Source organism: Halichoerus grypus, chromosome 7 (assembly GCF_964656455.1).
Source record: "Halichoerus grypus chromosome 7, mHalGry1.hap1.1, whole genome shotgun sequence".
Classification (NCBI taxonomy): Eukaryota; Metazoa; Chordata; class Mammalia; order Carnivora; family Phocidae; genus Halichoerus; species Halichoerus grypus.
In genome coordinates, this window is record NC_135718.1 from 39222140 (window position 1) to 39240195 (window position 18056).

General features: G+C 37.5%; 1 protein-coding gene across 5 annotated transcripts in view; it reads left to right on the top strand.

Annotated features, from left to right (window-relative positions):
- Nucleotides 1-13614, top strand: part of PARG (poly(ADP-ribose) glycohydrolase) — a 121467-nt gene extending 107853 nt beyond the window's left edge. For all 5 annotated transcript variants that reach the window (XM_036073414.2, XM_036073423.2, XM_036073405.2 and 2 more), the window contains 2 exons: nt 11693-11821; nt 12520-13614. In XM_036073414.2, coding sequence (XP_035929307.1) covers nt 11693-11821; nt 12520-12674 — 284 coding nt within the window. In that variant the 3' untranslated portion in view covers nt 12675-13614. The remainder of the gene's footprint in view (nt 1-11692; nt 11822-12519) is intronic.
- The last annotated feature ends 4442 nt before the right edge of the window (nt 13615-18056 follow it).

Here is an 18056-nt window from a genome sequence, read left to right on the forward strand (position 1 = left end):
CATTGTAAATGTGTTCGTTTCCTTTCTTTTCCTTATGGCATAAAAATCTTTTTCTCAGATTATAGTTTTGTTTCCCCTGGTGAGTATCAAGCATAGTATTCGAAGATGTTCATTATGTAGTTCATTTTCTCAATTATTAATTATTGAGGCTTAAACTTTAGAGTGACTTTTTGACAGCTCCCTCCTCTTCATTAATTTGAATAATCATTAAAAAAAATTGAAATAGTTACTTATCCTTTAGTGGGGAATTATTTACTAATACTGATTTTGAAAAGAAAGATACTGTGGTACATCTATGTAATGAAATATTATGCAGACATTATAACTATTGCAGAAATACAACCGCTGATATGGAAGCATGTTTTTGGAATACTGCCAAATGGGGGGAAATGCATAGTATATGCATGATAAACCGTTTTAAAAATTAAATTATTAATATAAAATATCACACAAATTTGAGACTTTCTGTGTTTATCCATTTATGTGCAAAGTCTAGGTGAGTGATACAGATGACTTTTTTAATTTGTATTTTTCTGTTGTAAGCATATATTGTTTTTATAACGAAGAGTCTTTATCAAAAAATTTTCTGACAACGTGGGTAGACCTTGAGGGCATTTTTATGCTAAGTGAAATGAGTGAGGCAGAGAAAGGCAAATACTGTATATTTCACTTATGTGTGGTATGTTATTAAAAAAAAAAAAACCTAGCTCATAGATAGAACAGGTTTCTAAAGGTGGGGTGTGGGGGTGGGTGAAATGGGTGAAGGGGGTCAGAATGTACAAACTTCCAGTTATAAAATGAATAAATAATGGGGATGTAATGTATAACATGGTGACTATAGTTAATAACTGCATTGCATTTTGGAAAGTTGCTAAAAGAGTAGATCTTGAAAGTTCTCATCACAAGAAAAAAATTTTGGGGGCGCCTGGGTGGCTCAGTCGTTAAGCGTCTGCCTTCGGCTCAGGTCATGATCCCAGGGTCCTGGGATCGAGCCCCGCATCAGGCTCCCTGCTCAGCGGGAAGCCTGCTTCTCCCTCTCCCACTCCCCCTGCTTGTGTTCCCTTTCTCACTGTCTCTCTCTCTCTCTGTCAAAAAATAAATAAAATCTTTAAAAAAAAAAAATTTTTTTTTGTAACTATGTGTGGTGATGGGTATTAACTATACTTTTTCTGGTGATCATTTCTCAATATATACAAATATCGAATCACTGTATTGTATACCTGAAAACTAATATAATTTTATATGTCAGTTATATCTCAATTTAAAAAAAAGTTAGCCATCAGGACAGTATAAGCCCCTCTTTCACAAGCTCATCTTCTCATTAGTCACATAGATATGAGCAAGGAGGCATTTAAATCCTAGGTGAGGGGCGCCTGGGTGGCTCAGATGGTTAAGCATCTGCCTTCGGCTCAGGTCGTGATCTCAGGGTTCTGGGATCGAGCCCCGCATTGGGTTCCCTGCTTGGCGGGGAGTCTGCTTCTCCCTCACCCTGTACTGTTCCCCCGGCTTGTACCCTCGCTGTCTCTGTCAAATAAATAAATAAAATCTTGAAAAAAAAAAAAATCCTAGGCGAATCTCCTAGAGAAGACAGTACCAAGAAAAAGATATTTGCTAATGACCCAGTATTAGGGAGTTAAAGCAGATGAATAGGAAAGAATCAAGAGGCTGTGGTCTAATTTGGAGTATCATTAGATAATACAAGTTTGGAAAACTAAAACTCTTCGGGAGCAGATAAAGACAGGGCCAATATTAACTTTTTCTTGACTGGCCAACTTTATCTGTACCTAGATCTTTCCAAGCCTACCAGGAAGACTCTTTGAACCATCAGATGCTATCCCTACCTTACAAGAGAAAGAAGGAAGAAAGGATAGTTAAAAAAAAAAATCATGGAGAGAGAACATGAGCATTTAAACTTAAACTTGTGTTTCTTTTATTAGCAGTAAGGCAAAGTATTTGTTAATGTGCTTGCTGCCTAACTGTACATGAGTGTTGAAATTTACAACAATTTAATTTTGAACTGTTCATTGTACATTCTGCTGACAACTGTTAAGATAATATTTTTCATATATTCATTCATTCAACAGACATTTACTAACAACTTTCTGCAATGGCTTTAAGAGCCAGAGGGTAGGAAAGAAGGGACATGGGGAAGAGGGAGGGGCTTTGTGCCTGTCCCCCACCAGCAGCCAGTCATTTCCTGCATGCCTGTGCTACCACATGGGCTTTCTCTGTTCTCCTGCCTGGCCCCTCATCTTTCTGAGCACCTTGTGGAGGCCTATGGAAAAAAGCTTTTGAGTGAGTGTGAACTCTCTTTATTTCTGGGGCTCCTGCTTATTCCAAAGTAACCCCCCAAGTCTACACTTGGCTTTTAAAATTATATTAAAGTTTTAGCTGATTTATTCTTTTTTTTCATTAACACATAATGTATTATTTGTTTCAGAGGTACAGGTCTGTGATTCATCAGTCTTACACAATTCACAGTGCTCACCATAGTACATACCCTCCCCAATGTCTATCACCCAGCCACCCCATTTAACTGATTTATTCTTACCCATTTGTATGGTGGTCACCTCTGTCTCCTGTGCTCTTGCAGAGATAATAGTTTATGTGTTTTGTATCTTCTTGGAGGGGGTTGTCATACTTTGGTTGCCTTGCAACAACGCAACTCTCTGGTAGACTCAGGAAAAATGTATGATTTTTTGGATTACTTGGCCTTTTTTCATTGTTAGGATGGAAGCAACTTCTTTTTGCAGCTTTATTCATCCTATCTCAGTAGAGACTGTGAAGTGGGCTTTTGCCCTAAGTGTACCACCAGACACCCATGAGATTTTTAGGAGATAATTTAAAACTGTTTTGAAATGGTTTAAAAACAAAACGGTTTATTTTACCTTTTATTTTTAAATTTTATTACATTATAATCGAAGAGTGTAGATAGTATTATTTCTACTTTTTGGAGTTTTTTGAGCTTCTCTTGGTGGCCTAACAGCCAGTTGTTGTAGATACTATATTGGCACATGAAGAGATGTCTCTGAAGGGTGTAGAACTATTCTATGTCTATTAGATTCTATACTTACTAAACCAGACCCTGTATCCCTCTAATTTTTACTGCTTGCTTTGTGAAGGGATTGAGTGGTACTCTAAAGGTCTTTCTTTTATATTTTTGCCAATTCCTCCTTCCATTTCCTTCAGTATTTATTTTTTATACCTCTCCATACTGTGTTACCTGACTTGGGAAAATTATGCCATTGCTAATTTACTATAATTAGAAGGTATCTTGATGCTGTAGTCCTATGTATTTTCTTTTCTATCTCCATTCCCTACCTTCGCTACCTAAAAGTGATTTGCAAATAAAATATGCTCAATGAATTTCTCTTTAACAAATTTATTCGGCAAACCTGTGTGCCTTTCATTAATCTAGGGTTTTGCACATTTTTCTGAAATTGCCTGTTAGTATCTGGTTAATTCCCTGTGTTCCTTTAACACTCCACTCTAGCGTTAACTGTTCCACAAAGATCCCCATGCCTCTCCCACCACCTACCTCCAACTCACCAACACTGCAGCAAAGTTCTGTAGTAGGATTCTTTAGTTTTAAGAGACACTAATCTACCTAGTCACTTAAGCCTGAATGGGGATTATTGGTAGATGTGGATAAGATGGCAGGAGCTGGGGACCAAATAGTACCAGGCTTATAGTACTGTAATTGAGTGACCCCAGGGGGAAGGAGACCTCCTTCATTTAAAAATTTTATGGAGGGGTGCCTGAGTGGCTCAGTTGGTTAAGTGTCTGCCTTCAGCTCAGGTCATGATCCCAGGGTCCTAGGATCAAGCCCTGCATCAGGCTCTGCACACAGCGAGGAGTCTGCTTCTCCCTCTGCCCTTCCGCCCAGCTCATGTGCACGCGTGTGCTCTCTCTCTCTCTCTCTCAAATAAAACCTTTTAAAAATTTTTAAAAATTAAAAAAATTAAAATGTTATGGAAATACTCTAATTGGACCAACTTAGATCACTTTCCCGTCTCTTGGACCAAACCATTGTAGCCATGAAGTCAGTAAACACTGGACACATCCCCAGTGAGATTTAAGAAGTTTTTCAGTTGATTTTTATTGCATATTTATATTAAGTGAAAATGAGATTATAGAAACTTTTTATAAATTTATTTTCCTTCATATCTTATATCCCATTGACATCAAACTTAAATAATGTCTGTACTGGTTGTTTTGCTATTTTGGAATCAAGATAGTTAAACTCCAGAAAAACCATTGATCTAGAAAAGATGGGAACTTGAACGGTTCTGATAAATCATTTTCTACCATGCTATCATTGGCCTAGTCTATCACTTTGGCTGGGGTTTTTGGAAGGTCTGTTTGTGGAAGTGGGGAGGGGGTGACTATCGATAAAAAACGGAAGGTTAAAATAGAAATACGGGCCAGTTCAGTTCAGTTTGTCTTACCACAGGCTCCTTATCACTTTGCTTACTTCTGTCAGAACACACCACACTCCATTTCACTCTCAGCCTTGCTCTTACACACTTGAGGAAGAATATTCCTTCCTTAACACTTCCACATTGTCCTCTTCTGCGGGCCCAGTGCCTAGAATGGGGTCTTGTAAATGATAATGCATTCAAGGTGTCTAGAGTGAGTGAAATGGTGGTCATCAGAACCTCGGAGATGCTGCTTAGTTAGTGGATCTGGGAAATGGCTTTGGGAAATTTTAACTTTCTGTGGGTTACTAATGATCAGCCGGGTTTAAGAAAGACTGTATTTTCTCCTTTAGTTTGCATAATTACCCTTCAATTTGTAGCCACATTTTTAAGGTGAGGAAACCAAGGTTCAAAGAGAGGCTAATAAACCTGCCCAAAGAAAGAGAACTAATAAATGTCAGAACCAAAATTTACATTTGCTCTTTCTCAAAAACCAATATATTTTCATTATTGTTGTTAGTTGAGAACATGTTGAGTGGATTCTGTGTTCCATAAATTGTACTAAGTGCTTTCCTTACATGTATTAGTTCATGACAATGTATTAGGTTTTATTTTTATCTTTATAGGTGAAATAACCAAGGCATAGAGAGGTAAGTAGCTAGCCCGAGGTCACCAGGATAGCATGCAGCAGTGTTAGGATACAAACCAGGATTGATGCCCAAGAGCCCAGTGTCTGGACTCTGGTTGTTTAATATTTATTGGCCACAAATTCTGGATCTGGATCTGGATTTGGGATTTGCCATTCTAGAAATGGTTGAATTCTTTTTTTTTTTTTTTTTTTTTTTTACTTATTTATTTGACAGAGACAGCGAGAGAGGGAACACAAGCAGGGGGAGTGAGAGAGGGAGAAGCAGGCTTCCCACTGAGCAGGGAGCCTGATGCGGGGCTCGATCCCAGGACCCTGGGATCATGACCTGAGCCGAAGGCAGACGCTTAACGACTGAGCCACCCAGGCGCCCCGAAATTGTTGAATTCTTAAAGAGAGAGTACACTTAAAACAGATGAAAGGATCAGGACACCTGGGTGGCTTAGTCAGTTAAGCATCTGACTCTTGGTTTTGGCTCAGGTTGTGATTTCAGGGTTGTGGGATCAAGTCCCAGGTTGGACTCTGTGCTCAGCGGGGAGTCTGCTTGAAGATTCCCTCCACCCTTCCTCCAACTCTCTCTCTCTGTCTCTCTCTCAAATAAATAAATAAATATTTAAAAAAAAAAAAAAAGCAGGTAAAAGGATCAAAGATGGAGCCTTTAGTAATATGGGGGTTTGGGAGCAGCTGCAGGTGGTGTTGATTAAAAACAGTAGCCAGAGGACATGACCAGTTACAGAATAAGAGTTGGCTGAGAGGAGTGAGCAAAAAGCCTTGAGCTTTTAGGATAACCAGGGTGTAAGAGCTCACAAAACCCCTTAGGTTTCATCAGAAGGACATCAGTAGTACTTTCAAGTTTATACTATTGGGTCTTCTTGCCAGCATGCATTTAAATAATGTAAACAACTTGAGGAAATTCTTCTGGCTGGCATAAGGTATGTTTGTTTAGAGTAGAGCAGAATGACTTGGCATGATAGCTTTGCAGAATAGTGAGTGAGGGAGCACGTCCTAGAGTCAGACTGCCAGGGTTCAAACCTCACTCAGCTCCACTGCTTTCTGGCTTGTAACCCTAGACAAATTATTTAACCTTTTGGTGCCCATATTGCCTTATTTTCAAAATGGAGATAATACTAATATTTACCTTATTCAGTTTTTATAAGGATTAACTGAGATAATTCTTGTAACATTTGTGCTTGAGTTTGTGCTTTTAAGCTGCTAGAACCATTCAGCATGCTGTAAGAACTCGGTGTTAGCAGTTCTTTTTAAATTACATGCTGATGGCCTCAAACCACACCTGTGGTATGAGTATCCATCATTTTATTCATTTTTGGTTTGGTTCATTTGTTGGAAGAGGACACTATGAATTGTTTTTTGATGTTATTTATATTTATTTGAATTTTCTTCATAACTTAACATTGATGCCAAAAAGAAAATTAAAACCAAGCTCCCTGCAGGTTAATTTAAGTGATTATTTTGGCATCTAGTTGTGCTTGAAGTTAGAATTTGATGCTTTTATATCATACTTGGACCCATTCCACATACCCTATTAGATTTGTGATTTATTCTCATCTAACTTGGGATGCAAGAGAATTCACCTAAATCCTGAGACTTAATTCTTTAGATTTGCAAAGGTCTTGGGGATGTTGTAGATAGTGAGGTCTAAAGACAGTTCTGTTTAAAATGATCTTTTGTTAGTGATTACTGATATGTATAGAGTCAAGATTAATTTATATTCTGAAAATTTCCTTTCTGTATTTATAGTCTAATATCCAGTGCAAGGAGAAAAATTATAGCAGGGATTATGGAATTCTACACTCTGAAAGAGTCTTAAGGGATCATCTGATCCAACTCCTTCATAGCATAGCTGGGAAAATTGTAGGCAAGAGAGTTAGGTGACTTGGCCAAAGTCATAGATCTAGAGAGCTAGCAGATGGGTGAGGAATGAACTCAGGTCTCCTGTCTTCAGTCCCAACCTGTTTGACACATGCTTATGTTGCAATGTGTACCCAAATAGAAATGGATGTGAAATAAAAAATGTAATGTGAGTTGGTTTCTCTTATTACGATCCAGCCTCTTTTTGGTAGCTGTTTCAAGCTTAGCTCTAAGAGCCCATCCATAGGAACAAGATGGCCTGTGAAGCATTCTTAAAATATATTCTGTAGGGAGATAAATTTTGAATGTTTTTATTCATACCTCATTTTCCTAAGTGGCAAATGACCAGTGATCTAGTATTTCTGTATATAAGGAGGAAATAAGACTGAAAGGACTTTTCTTTGGGTTTCTCTTTTTTTAATAGGAAATACTTAAAGCCAAATTTTCATTAAAGAAATGGTACTTCTTGGTAGAGGAAAATGACAATTCATTTTTCCATTAAAAAAATTTTTTTAATTTTTAATTTTATTTTATTGTTATGTTAATCACCATATATTACATCATTAATTTTTGATGTTTCCATGATTCATTGTTTGCATATAACACCCAATGCTCCATTCAATACGTACCCTCTTTAATACCCATCACCAGGCTAACCCATCTGCCTACCCTCTTCCCCTCTAGAACCCTCAGTTTGTTTCTCAGAGTCCATAGTCTCTCCTGGTTCATCTCCCCCTCCGATTTCCCCCCTCTTCATTTTTCCCTTCCTACTATCTTTTTTTTTTTTTTAACATATAATGTATTATTTGTTTCAGAGGTTAGGTTAATTAGGAACCTTTTAAAATTGAGTGTACTGAAGCTTTAATGTATGTATAAGTTGGTTGAACAGATTTAATTAAAACTTACCTCTATTTTGAGATTAATTACTTTCAACAGTGCAAGATTAATGAGGCCTAGTCATGGTACCTCACATGTTGTGGATACTCAATAAATACTGGTTTGGGAAATTAGGTAATACTTTGGTATTTTAGAATCTCGCATGTATTATAATGTCTTAGATTCTTTCCCAAATTGGGGGGTACTCAACTATCAAATTTACTAGTTCAACTAAAATATATTTTTCCTTCTTACATAATTTTTTTTTTTTTTTTAAAGATTTTATTTATTTATTTGAGAGAGAGAGAATGAGAAAGAACACATGAGAGGGGATAAGGCCAGAGGGCAAAGCAGACTCCCTGCCGAGCAGGGAGCCTGATGCGGGACTCGATCCAGGGACTCCAGGATCATGACCTGAGCCGAAGGCAGTCGCCCAACCAACTGAGCCACCCAGGCGCCCTCCTTCTTACATAATTTTTAAAAACTTTTTATTTGAACATCGTTTCAAATATACAAAAAGTTACAAAAGGAAAAAGAAACAACTGTGTGTGTGTGTGTGTGTGTATGGACACATATATATATGAACACACATATGCACAATTTTTCTGAACAATTTGAGCTTAAATTATATACATTATGCCCCTTTTCCTAAATACTTCAGTGTGTGTTTCCTAAGAATAAAATATTCTCTTATATAAACATATTACAATTATTAAACTCATAAATGTATATTGATAGAATATTTTTATCTACTCTATCATCTATGTTCCAATTTTGTCAGGGGGCCTAATAAAACCATTTATAGCCTTCTTGCCCTCCAGTACAGGGTCTAGGGTCAGGTATTGCCTTTAGTTGTCATGTCTTTTAGCCTCCTTTTGAATTCGGAGTATTTCCATAGCCTTTTTTTTTTTTAATCTTTTATGACATTGACATATTTAAAGAATACAGTGTTCCTTGAGTTTGTCTGCTGTTTCCTTATAATTAGGTTGAGGTTATGCGTTGTTAGAGCACCGCATAGGTGATAGTATCTAGAGGCACTTGATGGCCATCTGACCTCATTGGTGATGTTACCCAGTCAAGGTGTTGTCTGATTTCTCCACTGTATAGTTTTTTCCTCCCTTGTAGCTAATAAGCCATCTGTGGGAAGACACTTTAAGACAAAATTTCCATTAGATTTGGCATCCTTTAGTGATTTTTGCCTGATCCAGTCTTTACCATGATGGTTGCAAAAGAGAATCATCCCGTGCTGTCTCACCCTCCATTTAGTCTTTGACTTTCTCCTGTGAGCAAGAGCCCCTCCTTCCTTTTCTCTATTTATTATATATTATCAGTGTGGACTCGGGAATTGATATTTTTTCAGTGGTTTTTAATTTATTACTGTATTTAATATTTTGGTGCCCAGCTTGTCCAGACTTGACTAGGGATCTCCTTCAAACTGGCTCCTGTATCCTGAGCACTTTTTTTACTTTCTGGTATAAGAAAATATCCTGGGCTTTTCTCGTACCTGTCCTATCCTAACCATGGAATCAGGCATTTCCCTGAGAAATCCATCTCCTTTAAAGGGGGAATGGTATTAGAGACTGAGATCTGGGCACTAGATGTGCTCACTGCCGCTGGGGTGTCTTCTTTTAAAGCACATTAGCAGACAAAGCTAAGAATGCACACACACACACAGAAAGGTACGTATTTTACAAGTCTGTGAGTACACACCAGTGCCTTCCATTTGAATCCATCCCAGTTATTTTTCTCTTCCCCCATTCCAGGTTTGTGTGCCCCCCTCTTCTATAGTAAGGACTCCAGCTCCCAACAATATCAACACCTTTACTCATTTGCTCAATCCTGAAATATATTTAAAAATAGTTTCAAAATTGCTTTGCCTGAACTGCTATGATAAGCAAACCTAGTAAAAAGAATTGGGGATTTGTTTGTAATTCTTTTCTCCTTGCCCAAGACTGACAGTATATTAGTCATATATTATGTTCATAAGTTACTTGGGTTAGTTATTTTTTTTCTTTCATCTTTTCCTTTTTTCTTTTCCCTTCAGTGTAGTTATGTTATTCTTTTGAAATAAAATTAGGCTAATTTGTTTTTGTTTGCTTTCAGCTATAGATTCCTCTCCATTCCCATTCTTATTGTTTTAATTTTATTTTTTGAATATGTAGAGTATTAACATGCTCTCAAAAATCAAAACTATACTGAAGTTATTCTCCATAATGTTTTAGTTTGAGTCCCACCTTACTTTTTATGAAGTGAAAGATATGTAACTAGCAAAGAATTATACCTGTGTTGTTTTGTTCAGTTTATACCTATGTTCAGTTTTGTTGTTATTTAAAATAAATTTGTCTATTGACTTTTCTCCAAAGAAGACATACAAATGGCCAACAGACATATAAAAAAATGCTCAACATAAACCTCATCAAGGAAATGCAAATCAAAACCGTAATGAGATATTACCTTATACCTATCAGAATGGCTAAAATCAGAAACTCAAGAAACAAGTGTTGGTGAGGATGTGGAATAAAAGAAACACTGTTGGTGGAAATGAAAACTGGTGCAGTCACTGTAGAAGACAGTATGGAGGTTCCTCAAAAAATTAAAAATAGAACTACCCTACAATCCAGTAATCGTACTATGAAAACACTAATTCAAAGGGATATATGCACCTCTATTTTTATCAGCGTTATTTACAATAGCCAAACTATGTAAGCAGTCCATGTGTCCATTGACAGATGGCTAAAGATGTATATATATTCCACATATATGTGTGTGTGTGTGTGTGTGTGTGTATTATTTAGCCATAAAAAAAGAATGAAATCTTGCCATTTGCAGCAACATGGATAGAGCTGGAGAGTATAATGCTAAGCGAAATAAGCCAGTCAAGAAAGACAAATACTGTATGATTTCACTCATATGTGGAGTTTAAGAAACAAAACGAACAAAGGGGATAAAAAAGAAAGGCAAACCAACAAACAGACACTTAACTATAGAGAACAAACAGTTAGCAGAGGGCAGGTGGTTGAGGGGATGGGTGAAATAGGTGAAGGGGATTTAAGAGTACACCTATGTTGATGAGCATTGAGTAATATATGGAACTGATGAATCACTATATTGTACACTATATGTTAAATACACTGGAATTAAAATAATAAAGTCCTCAAAAAATTTTAAAAATGAAATAAACTTTGTCCATTGAGATTAAGGTTATAAAGGAACTTAATTTTTGGAAACATATTTCAGGCTCAGTGATTTGTAACTTTGATTCCTGGGGACAGTGGTTCTCAATGATTTCCCCAGTCCAGCATACCAGAGTTACTATTCGATGTGTTCAGTAACATTGACTCCTTGCTGCAGTGATTGGGTGGCTGTGGGAGTATAGGAGGGCCAAGGTTGTGCTAACCCATTTTGAGAATGCTTGCTGTAGGGCTAATGAGAGCACTAGAACCTCCCAAGTGCATTGTTTAGGAAAAATCATAGAGACTCCTGTGATACAAAAGACTGGTGACTATGTAATAAGACAAAATAATCAAATCAAGCAAGCAAACAAAAAGTTTAGTTCCAAATTAATATAAGTGAAAGAAAATACCACCTTAGTGCCTTGACTCTGCTGCCTCAGATGTACCTTCCTTTATGTTCCCACAAAGGTGCTTGTGTGGAATTCTGTGGCTTACTGATATTCTTGGAGCACGTCTGAAAAGTCACATGACCAGATGATTTATACTCATCTGTATTTGCCATTTCTAATAACACGAGTATTTGGTTTATAAATCTTTAATCCAGGATAAGGCTATTGCACACCAGCTATAATTTAGCTGGTTGAAAGAACTAAAGGTGTCTTGATGGGAAGTGTCATAATATAGCTGTGTTTTTTTTCTCTTTGCTACAGCCTTAATACAGATATTGGCAGCTGCTGTAGCTGAGCGTGATGTAGTTTATTTCACCTTTGGGGACTCAGAATTGATGAGAGACATTTACAGCATGCACACTTTCCTTACTGAAAGGAAACTAACTGTTGGTAAGTAGGAAATAGTCTTGACACTTGGTATCTAGATAGATTGTCCACCATCCAGGACAAACAAACCCTTGTTTAAACTGGATGGATCACAGTGGATAAGAAAAAATGAAAGCATGACTTTGAGAAGGGTGGACACAGTCTTAGTTGGGCAACATCTGCAGAATCTTTTTTCTGACAAAGTTTCATCTGCTATCTTGAATGAGTATGTGAGCTTATTAAAGTAAGGCCAAGAAGCTGGAGTTTAATATCCATTTTTACTTCTATGCATATAGAAAACTAAAAGAGGGACGGTATAGGAAGGAGGGTAAGTTCAAGTCTAAGAGGCCTCACTCTGAGTCACATTTATCAGACATAACAGCATGCTTATTTGCTGTATTTCAGCTGGACCTGAAAGGCCTTGCTACCCTGGGAGCTGAATGTAGAAATAAAGTGGCCACAAACTCCCCAAATGGTACGTGGCTGATGTACCATGTGTGGCCTGTTGTCATCATGGACTAATAAGTAGTTTTTAAGATACTTAAAAATTTTTTTAAGTTTACATTAGGAAAGCCTTCTAGGAATATGCCATTCATGCTCTGTTTTCAAAAGCCAAAAGTGAGCACATGTCAAGTTAGATTAAGATTTCTGGAGTGTTCCCTAGCAATTTAATCCATCTATATACCTTAATGTGGGTATTGATCTGGCCTTTTACTCTCCAGGAGAAGTATATAAGCTGTTGCTCCGGTATTACAATGAAGAATGCAGAAACTGTTCCGCCCCTGGACCAGACATCAAGCTTTATCCATTCATATACCATGCTGTTGAGTTCTGTGCAGAGACCACCAACCAGCCAGGACAAAGGACTGGGGCCTGAGGAGCTGAGTAAATAGAGAACCTCCTTCCACCTCTCACTAGAAACATCCTGTTTGATTTGTCAGGTGTAATATACGAACTGACTTAACTTAATATGAATGTGTATATAATCCAGTTTGTGGGCAAGGATGCAATCCCTTCCACACACATGCAGTTGTCATGTAAGCCCCCTCCATCCTAATTTACACAGGCTTAAATATATTTTGTTTGCATTTTTTTCTATTTCAGTCTTCATCCTTCGGTTTTTCTTTCTTTTGCCCATCAGATTTCCTGTGAAATCCCATGAAAGGTTGTGCTCAGCCTGTCAGATCTCTTTTTTGATGCCTGTATATTATGCACATTGCCTCTGCAGCTAGCAGATGCCAGGGATGCCAGGGAAGAAGTTGAAAACAAAGAACTTTTTAACTGGGTTTGCTAAAGATTTCCCTGTAAGCCTTTCACCCCCAACTCTTGTTATGATTGTGTTGTTTGAGTTTTGAATTTTGAAAATAAAGAGTTGAGGATTTTTTTCAGACGTTACGTAATGCACATCTCCTAGGTTAAAACGATTTTGTATTTCAGACAGAATAATTTCCAGATACAGTTCTTTTAAGACAGCACCTTGATCTATAATGGTTTCTCAGTCCCTTCTTCCCTGATCAATTTTTATTAATACTGTTTTTGGAAACTGACCAAGATGGAAGGAAATGTACAATAAAAGAGTTTCCCCAAATGGTGTTTTAAAAAAAAAAAGAAAAGATGCAAGAGAGTTGCAGGATCTTTCATTTCTTGGGATTTTTTTTTGTTTGTTTTCAAATTAGAATTATTGTTTGTTCTATGGTGCTTGAGGCATATTCATATAACCAAAGTTTAGGAACTGGGAACTCATGCTGATTTGTACATATTGAAGTTTCTCTGGTATTCAAAGGTTATATAGTTAATAAATTTTAATTAACAAATCATTTGTCAGAAACTCCCACCTCATCTATATTTTATCTATAAATACAAATATATGTTCTTTAAGTGTGTCTGTGTGCAAGCACATAAAATCCAAATAAAACTGGAGTTATGGAAAATGATTAGATTTAGGTTTAATCAGGAGCTCTGTTTAAAATCATTTATTTACAGTTGTGTCCATTTAAAACTGGCATCAAACATAAACAATAATGTCTTTCAGAGGTTAAAATGAAAGCTGATTCTGCATTGAGAGTAGAGTTTAATCGTGAAGCATTTATTCATATTTCTAAAATAATACTTTACTGTTGAAGCTCTAGTTTATAGTCAGCTGTCAGAAAATGCTATTGGAGGTTAAATCCTAGTAATAAGAAATTTTGATAGATGGTCCAAACTCCTGGTGTCAGTATTGGCAGGAAAAAATGGGGCCATGGCCAATGTCTGCAATTCTTTTTTTGTGTAGAGATTGAGAGGTTAATGGAATTTGGCACCTGATGGCAGCCACTTGTCATTAACGAAGTTCTTTACCATAGTAACTAAGATTTTTAATCATCTCCCTAAATCCAAGGTGTCTGGCTTTATTTCTACTGATACTAAAGTCTTCTCTTTCCGTCCCAACCCATTTGGAGCTTTGGTTAAGCATTCATGGTTATATTTCATTTCTTTTTTCTGTTTCCATATCTTTTCCTCTTACCCAGCCTCAAGACTAAGTGAACAGTTCTTTAAAATATTACATGAACAGTATAGGATGGTTCGTGTGGTAGAGAAATCATTAAATCCAGGTAAGAAGACACCCAGCCTAATATTCCAGAACATAGAATCTAAGACTGAACTCTTAGTGCTAAACAGGCTTAGTGTCTAGGCCATCTATCTGAGTGCCTCTCTCTTTTGAGGGTTTTCCAAGAATAAAACCTGCCTACTTTGTCCCAGTACATTCCAGGATTGGGATAATTTAATCAGATGGAGCATAAAGAGAAATAATGTCCATTTTTTGAGGCAGGGGGAATGCCTTCTGTAAAAAGAGGAAAAAATCAGACATCTAATTAACATTTGTCTATTCTAAAACATTCAGCATCTTTTTATTCCATTAGGGGTTTATTGTTTCATTTCAAATTGTTTACCCTTCCCTTCTTTCATCTGTTGAGGCATGAAACAATATTTTAGTTTAGAATTCTTAAGTGGTTAATATAGCTCACTTGCTTTACACTTTCTGTCTAGCTCACTCAAATGCCCTTAACAGTTAAAAGAAGCAATGTGGAGTAATGGAAAGGATATGAGATTTTAAATCAGACAAACTGGGTTCAAATGCTAGCCACATCCCTTGATAATTCTCTAAATAAACTGAATTTCTGAGCCTTATTTAACTCATCTAGAAAACGGGCTATTTGCACTTATTAGGAAATGCTATATATAAAGAAGTGCTTGTGGGGTCTGGCACATAGATGGTGCTCAATAAATGTCAACTCTTATAATTGACCAGGAAACATTTATGGAGCATCTCCTGTACATTAGGTACTGTACTAGTTGCTTTGCATATTTTAGCTCATTTTTCTTTTTTTAAAAAATTTTTATTGTTATGTTAATTACCATACATTACATCATTAGTTTTTGATATAGTGTTCCATGATTCATTGTTTGTGCATAACACCCAGTGCTCCATGCAGAACGTGCCCTCTTTAATACCCATCACCAGGCTAACCCATCCCCCCACCCCCCTCCCCTCTAGAACCCTCAGTTTGTTTTTCAGAGTCCATCGTCTCTCATGGTTCGTGTCCCCCTCCGATTTCCCCCCCTTCATTCTTCCCCTCCTGCTATCTTCTTTTTTTTTTTTTCTTAACATATATTGCATTATTTGTTTCAGAGGTACAGATCTGAGATTCAACAGTCTTGCACAATTCACAGCGCTCACCATAGCACATACCCTCCCCAGTGTCTGTCACCCAGCCACCCCTTCCCTCCCACCCCCCACCACTCCAGCAACCCTCAGTTTGTTTCCTGAGATTAAGAATTCCTCATATCAGTGAGGTCATATGATACATGTCTTTCTCTGATTGACTTACTTCACTCAGCATAACACCCTCCAGTTCCATCCACGTCGTTGCAAATGGCAAGATCTCATTCCTTTTGATGGCTGCATAATATTCCATTGTATATATATACACCACATCTTCTTTATCCATTCATCTGTCGATGGACATCTTGGCTCTTTCCACAGTTTGGCTATTGTGGACATTGCTTTTAGCTCATTTTTCTAATGGGCTAACAGATACCCAGAGGTTAGGGAATACCATCTGAACCTCCAGAAGTTCATTGTGAAAGGAGACTTACTCTGTCATCTCTGGAGGAGACCTGATAGAACAAAGGCTCTGACACTGTTGTTGTCTACCAAGTTCCTACTATAAGGTATTCTTCATAATGAATGACTAGTTATCAGTGGGGTACATTAAAATGTCTCTGAGAGAATTTTCTTTTTTTTTTTTAAGATTTTATTTATTTATTTGAGAGAGAGAGGAGAGACAGTGAGAGAGCACAAGCAGGGAGGAGAGGGAGAAGCAGAGCAAGGAGCCCGATGCGGGACTCGATTCCAGGACCCTGGGATCATGACCTGAGCCGAAGGCAGACGCTTAACTGACTGACCCACCCAGGTGCCCCAAATTATTTCTTTTCTTGCTGATTGAAGTGACATTAAGGGCAGGCAGACCCAAATTGGTACTTAAAGGGGAGATTGAAAAGGAGATCTAACCAGGCTTCATGACTGCTATGCCAGGTATTTAACCAATATTTATTGCTTTGGAAACCGAATATTTTTTTTTTAATTTTTTTATTGTTATGTTAATCCCCATACATTACATCATTAGTTTTAGATATAGTGTTCCATGATTCCCATTGGAAACCGAATATTGATTAAGCTGTCCCAATGCAAGAATATGATGGAGCAAAGAAGTAGTTGGGTTACATTCTTTAAAACTTCAATAGGAAGAGAAGCAGTTGTGTATAGATTCTCACCTGCTTTTTTTTTTCCTGTCTTTTCCGATCTGTGTAGCTTCGTGTTCATGACTTTTTTCTGATATAAGGAAAACCTAAATCCTAGTTTGTCTCCTTTAAAGATAAGTAAAGTTTAGAAGGCCTGTACTTTCTTCATTTAACCTTGTGGATCTTCCCTAATCCTTTGTTTTTGGAAGTAAGGGAAAGACCAGCCATTGCTGGCAGTTGAGCTCAAATATTTAATCCTGTTCTTGTTTGGGGGCTATAAGGGGGTCCCAGTGTGATACTTATTGGAACAAACTAAAATCCACTGACCCACTGCTGTTCTCTGTGCCTGTGACGGAGTGCCCTTTGTTGCCCCTCATCAGATTCCCACACAGATCTACTGAGCCTCCAGAGCAGGTTTCCCATACCAGACAACCAAAACTGCTATGTTCACCTGATAACTGATTTTATTTTTCCTGTTTATTTTAAATGTAGGATTACCATCTCATGACAGTTTTGAACTTGGGGATAAGGAGACATCTGTGCTAATGTTTACATGATTTTTGTAGGACGAGAATAAAGAAATTCTGATTCCCTTGTCACCACCTCTTTTTTCTCAAATTAATTATGCCACTTCTGAGATGTTCATGTGCATGCTCTCATTTTAAATCTGTCGAGTATGTCCTAGGCACTTGGTGAAAGTTTTTACATGTAGATTTGTTATTCCACATTAGGTGTTAGGCATGTAGAGATGGTCACTGGCATGAGGAACTTTCCAAAGGTAAAGAGAATTCTGGCTGTATTAGTTTTTCATCCTGGCCAGGTTCCTAAGCTCATGTTTCTTGGTGTTCATTCCCTTTTCCTAATTTCCATCTTCTAAGAAAGCTCAAATCAGGGACAGGGAAGATGTCTTGAAGGTTCTGAGGACCACTGTCCTTCCATCCATTCACATATTCATAGACACAGGTATCTTCTGTGGGTATCCATTGAACTTTCTGCTCAGGGATACAAAGATGAATGACTTGTCCTCTGCACTCAGATCTAAACTGACACACAGAGAGGGTAGGTGATCTAAAACTCTATAAATAGTATTTTCTTTTCACTACTCTGTTCCAATTCAACACAGAAAAAACAATTGAATTTTTGTGTTGTCAATTTAGAAACTTGAATAGACACCTGCACCATGTCAGTTCACCACAATGTTGAACTCCCTTACACAATTTCCTCTGTTGGAGAGTTGTGTAAACAAATGGGCTAACTTATTATGTAACATTAAGATGGGCTACCTTCATGCCCTTTCTTGACTTAATATAGGAGCTGGCATCCAGCGCCTGCCATCTTGATTCCTGCCATGTCGATTCCACTGGTTCTTGGATTCTGAGAAAATAGCACTGGAAGCTAAAAAGTAGATTTCCTAATGTAAATGTACTTTTCCTTGTTGTAAGGAAATGTTGGGTAGGTAAAAGATCAAGTTTTAGCT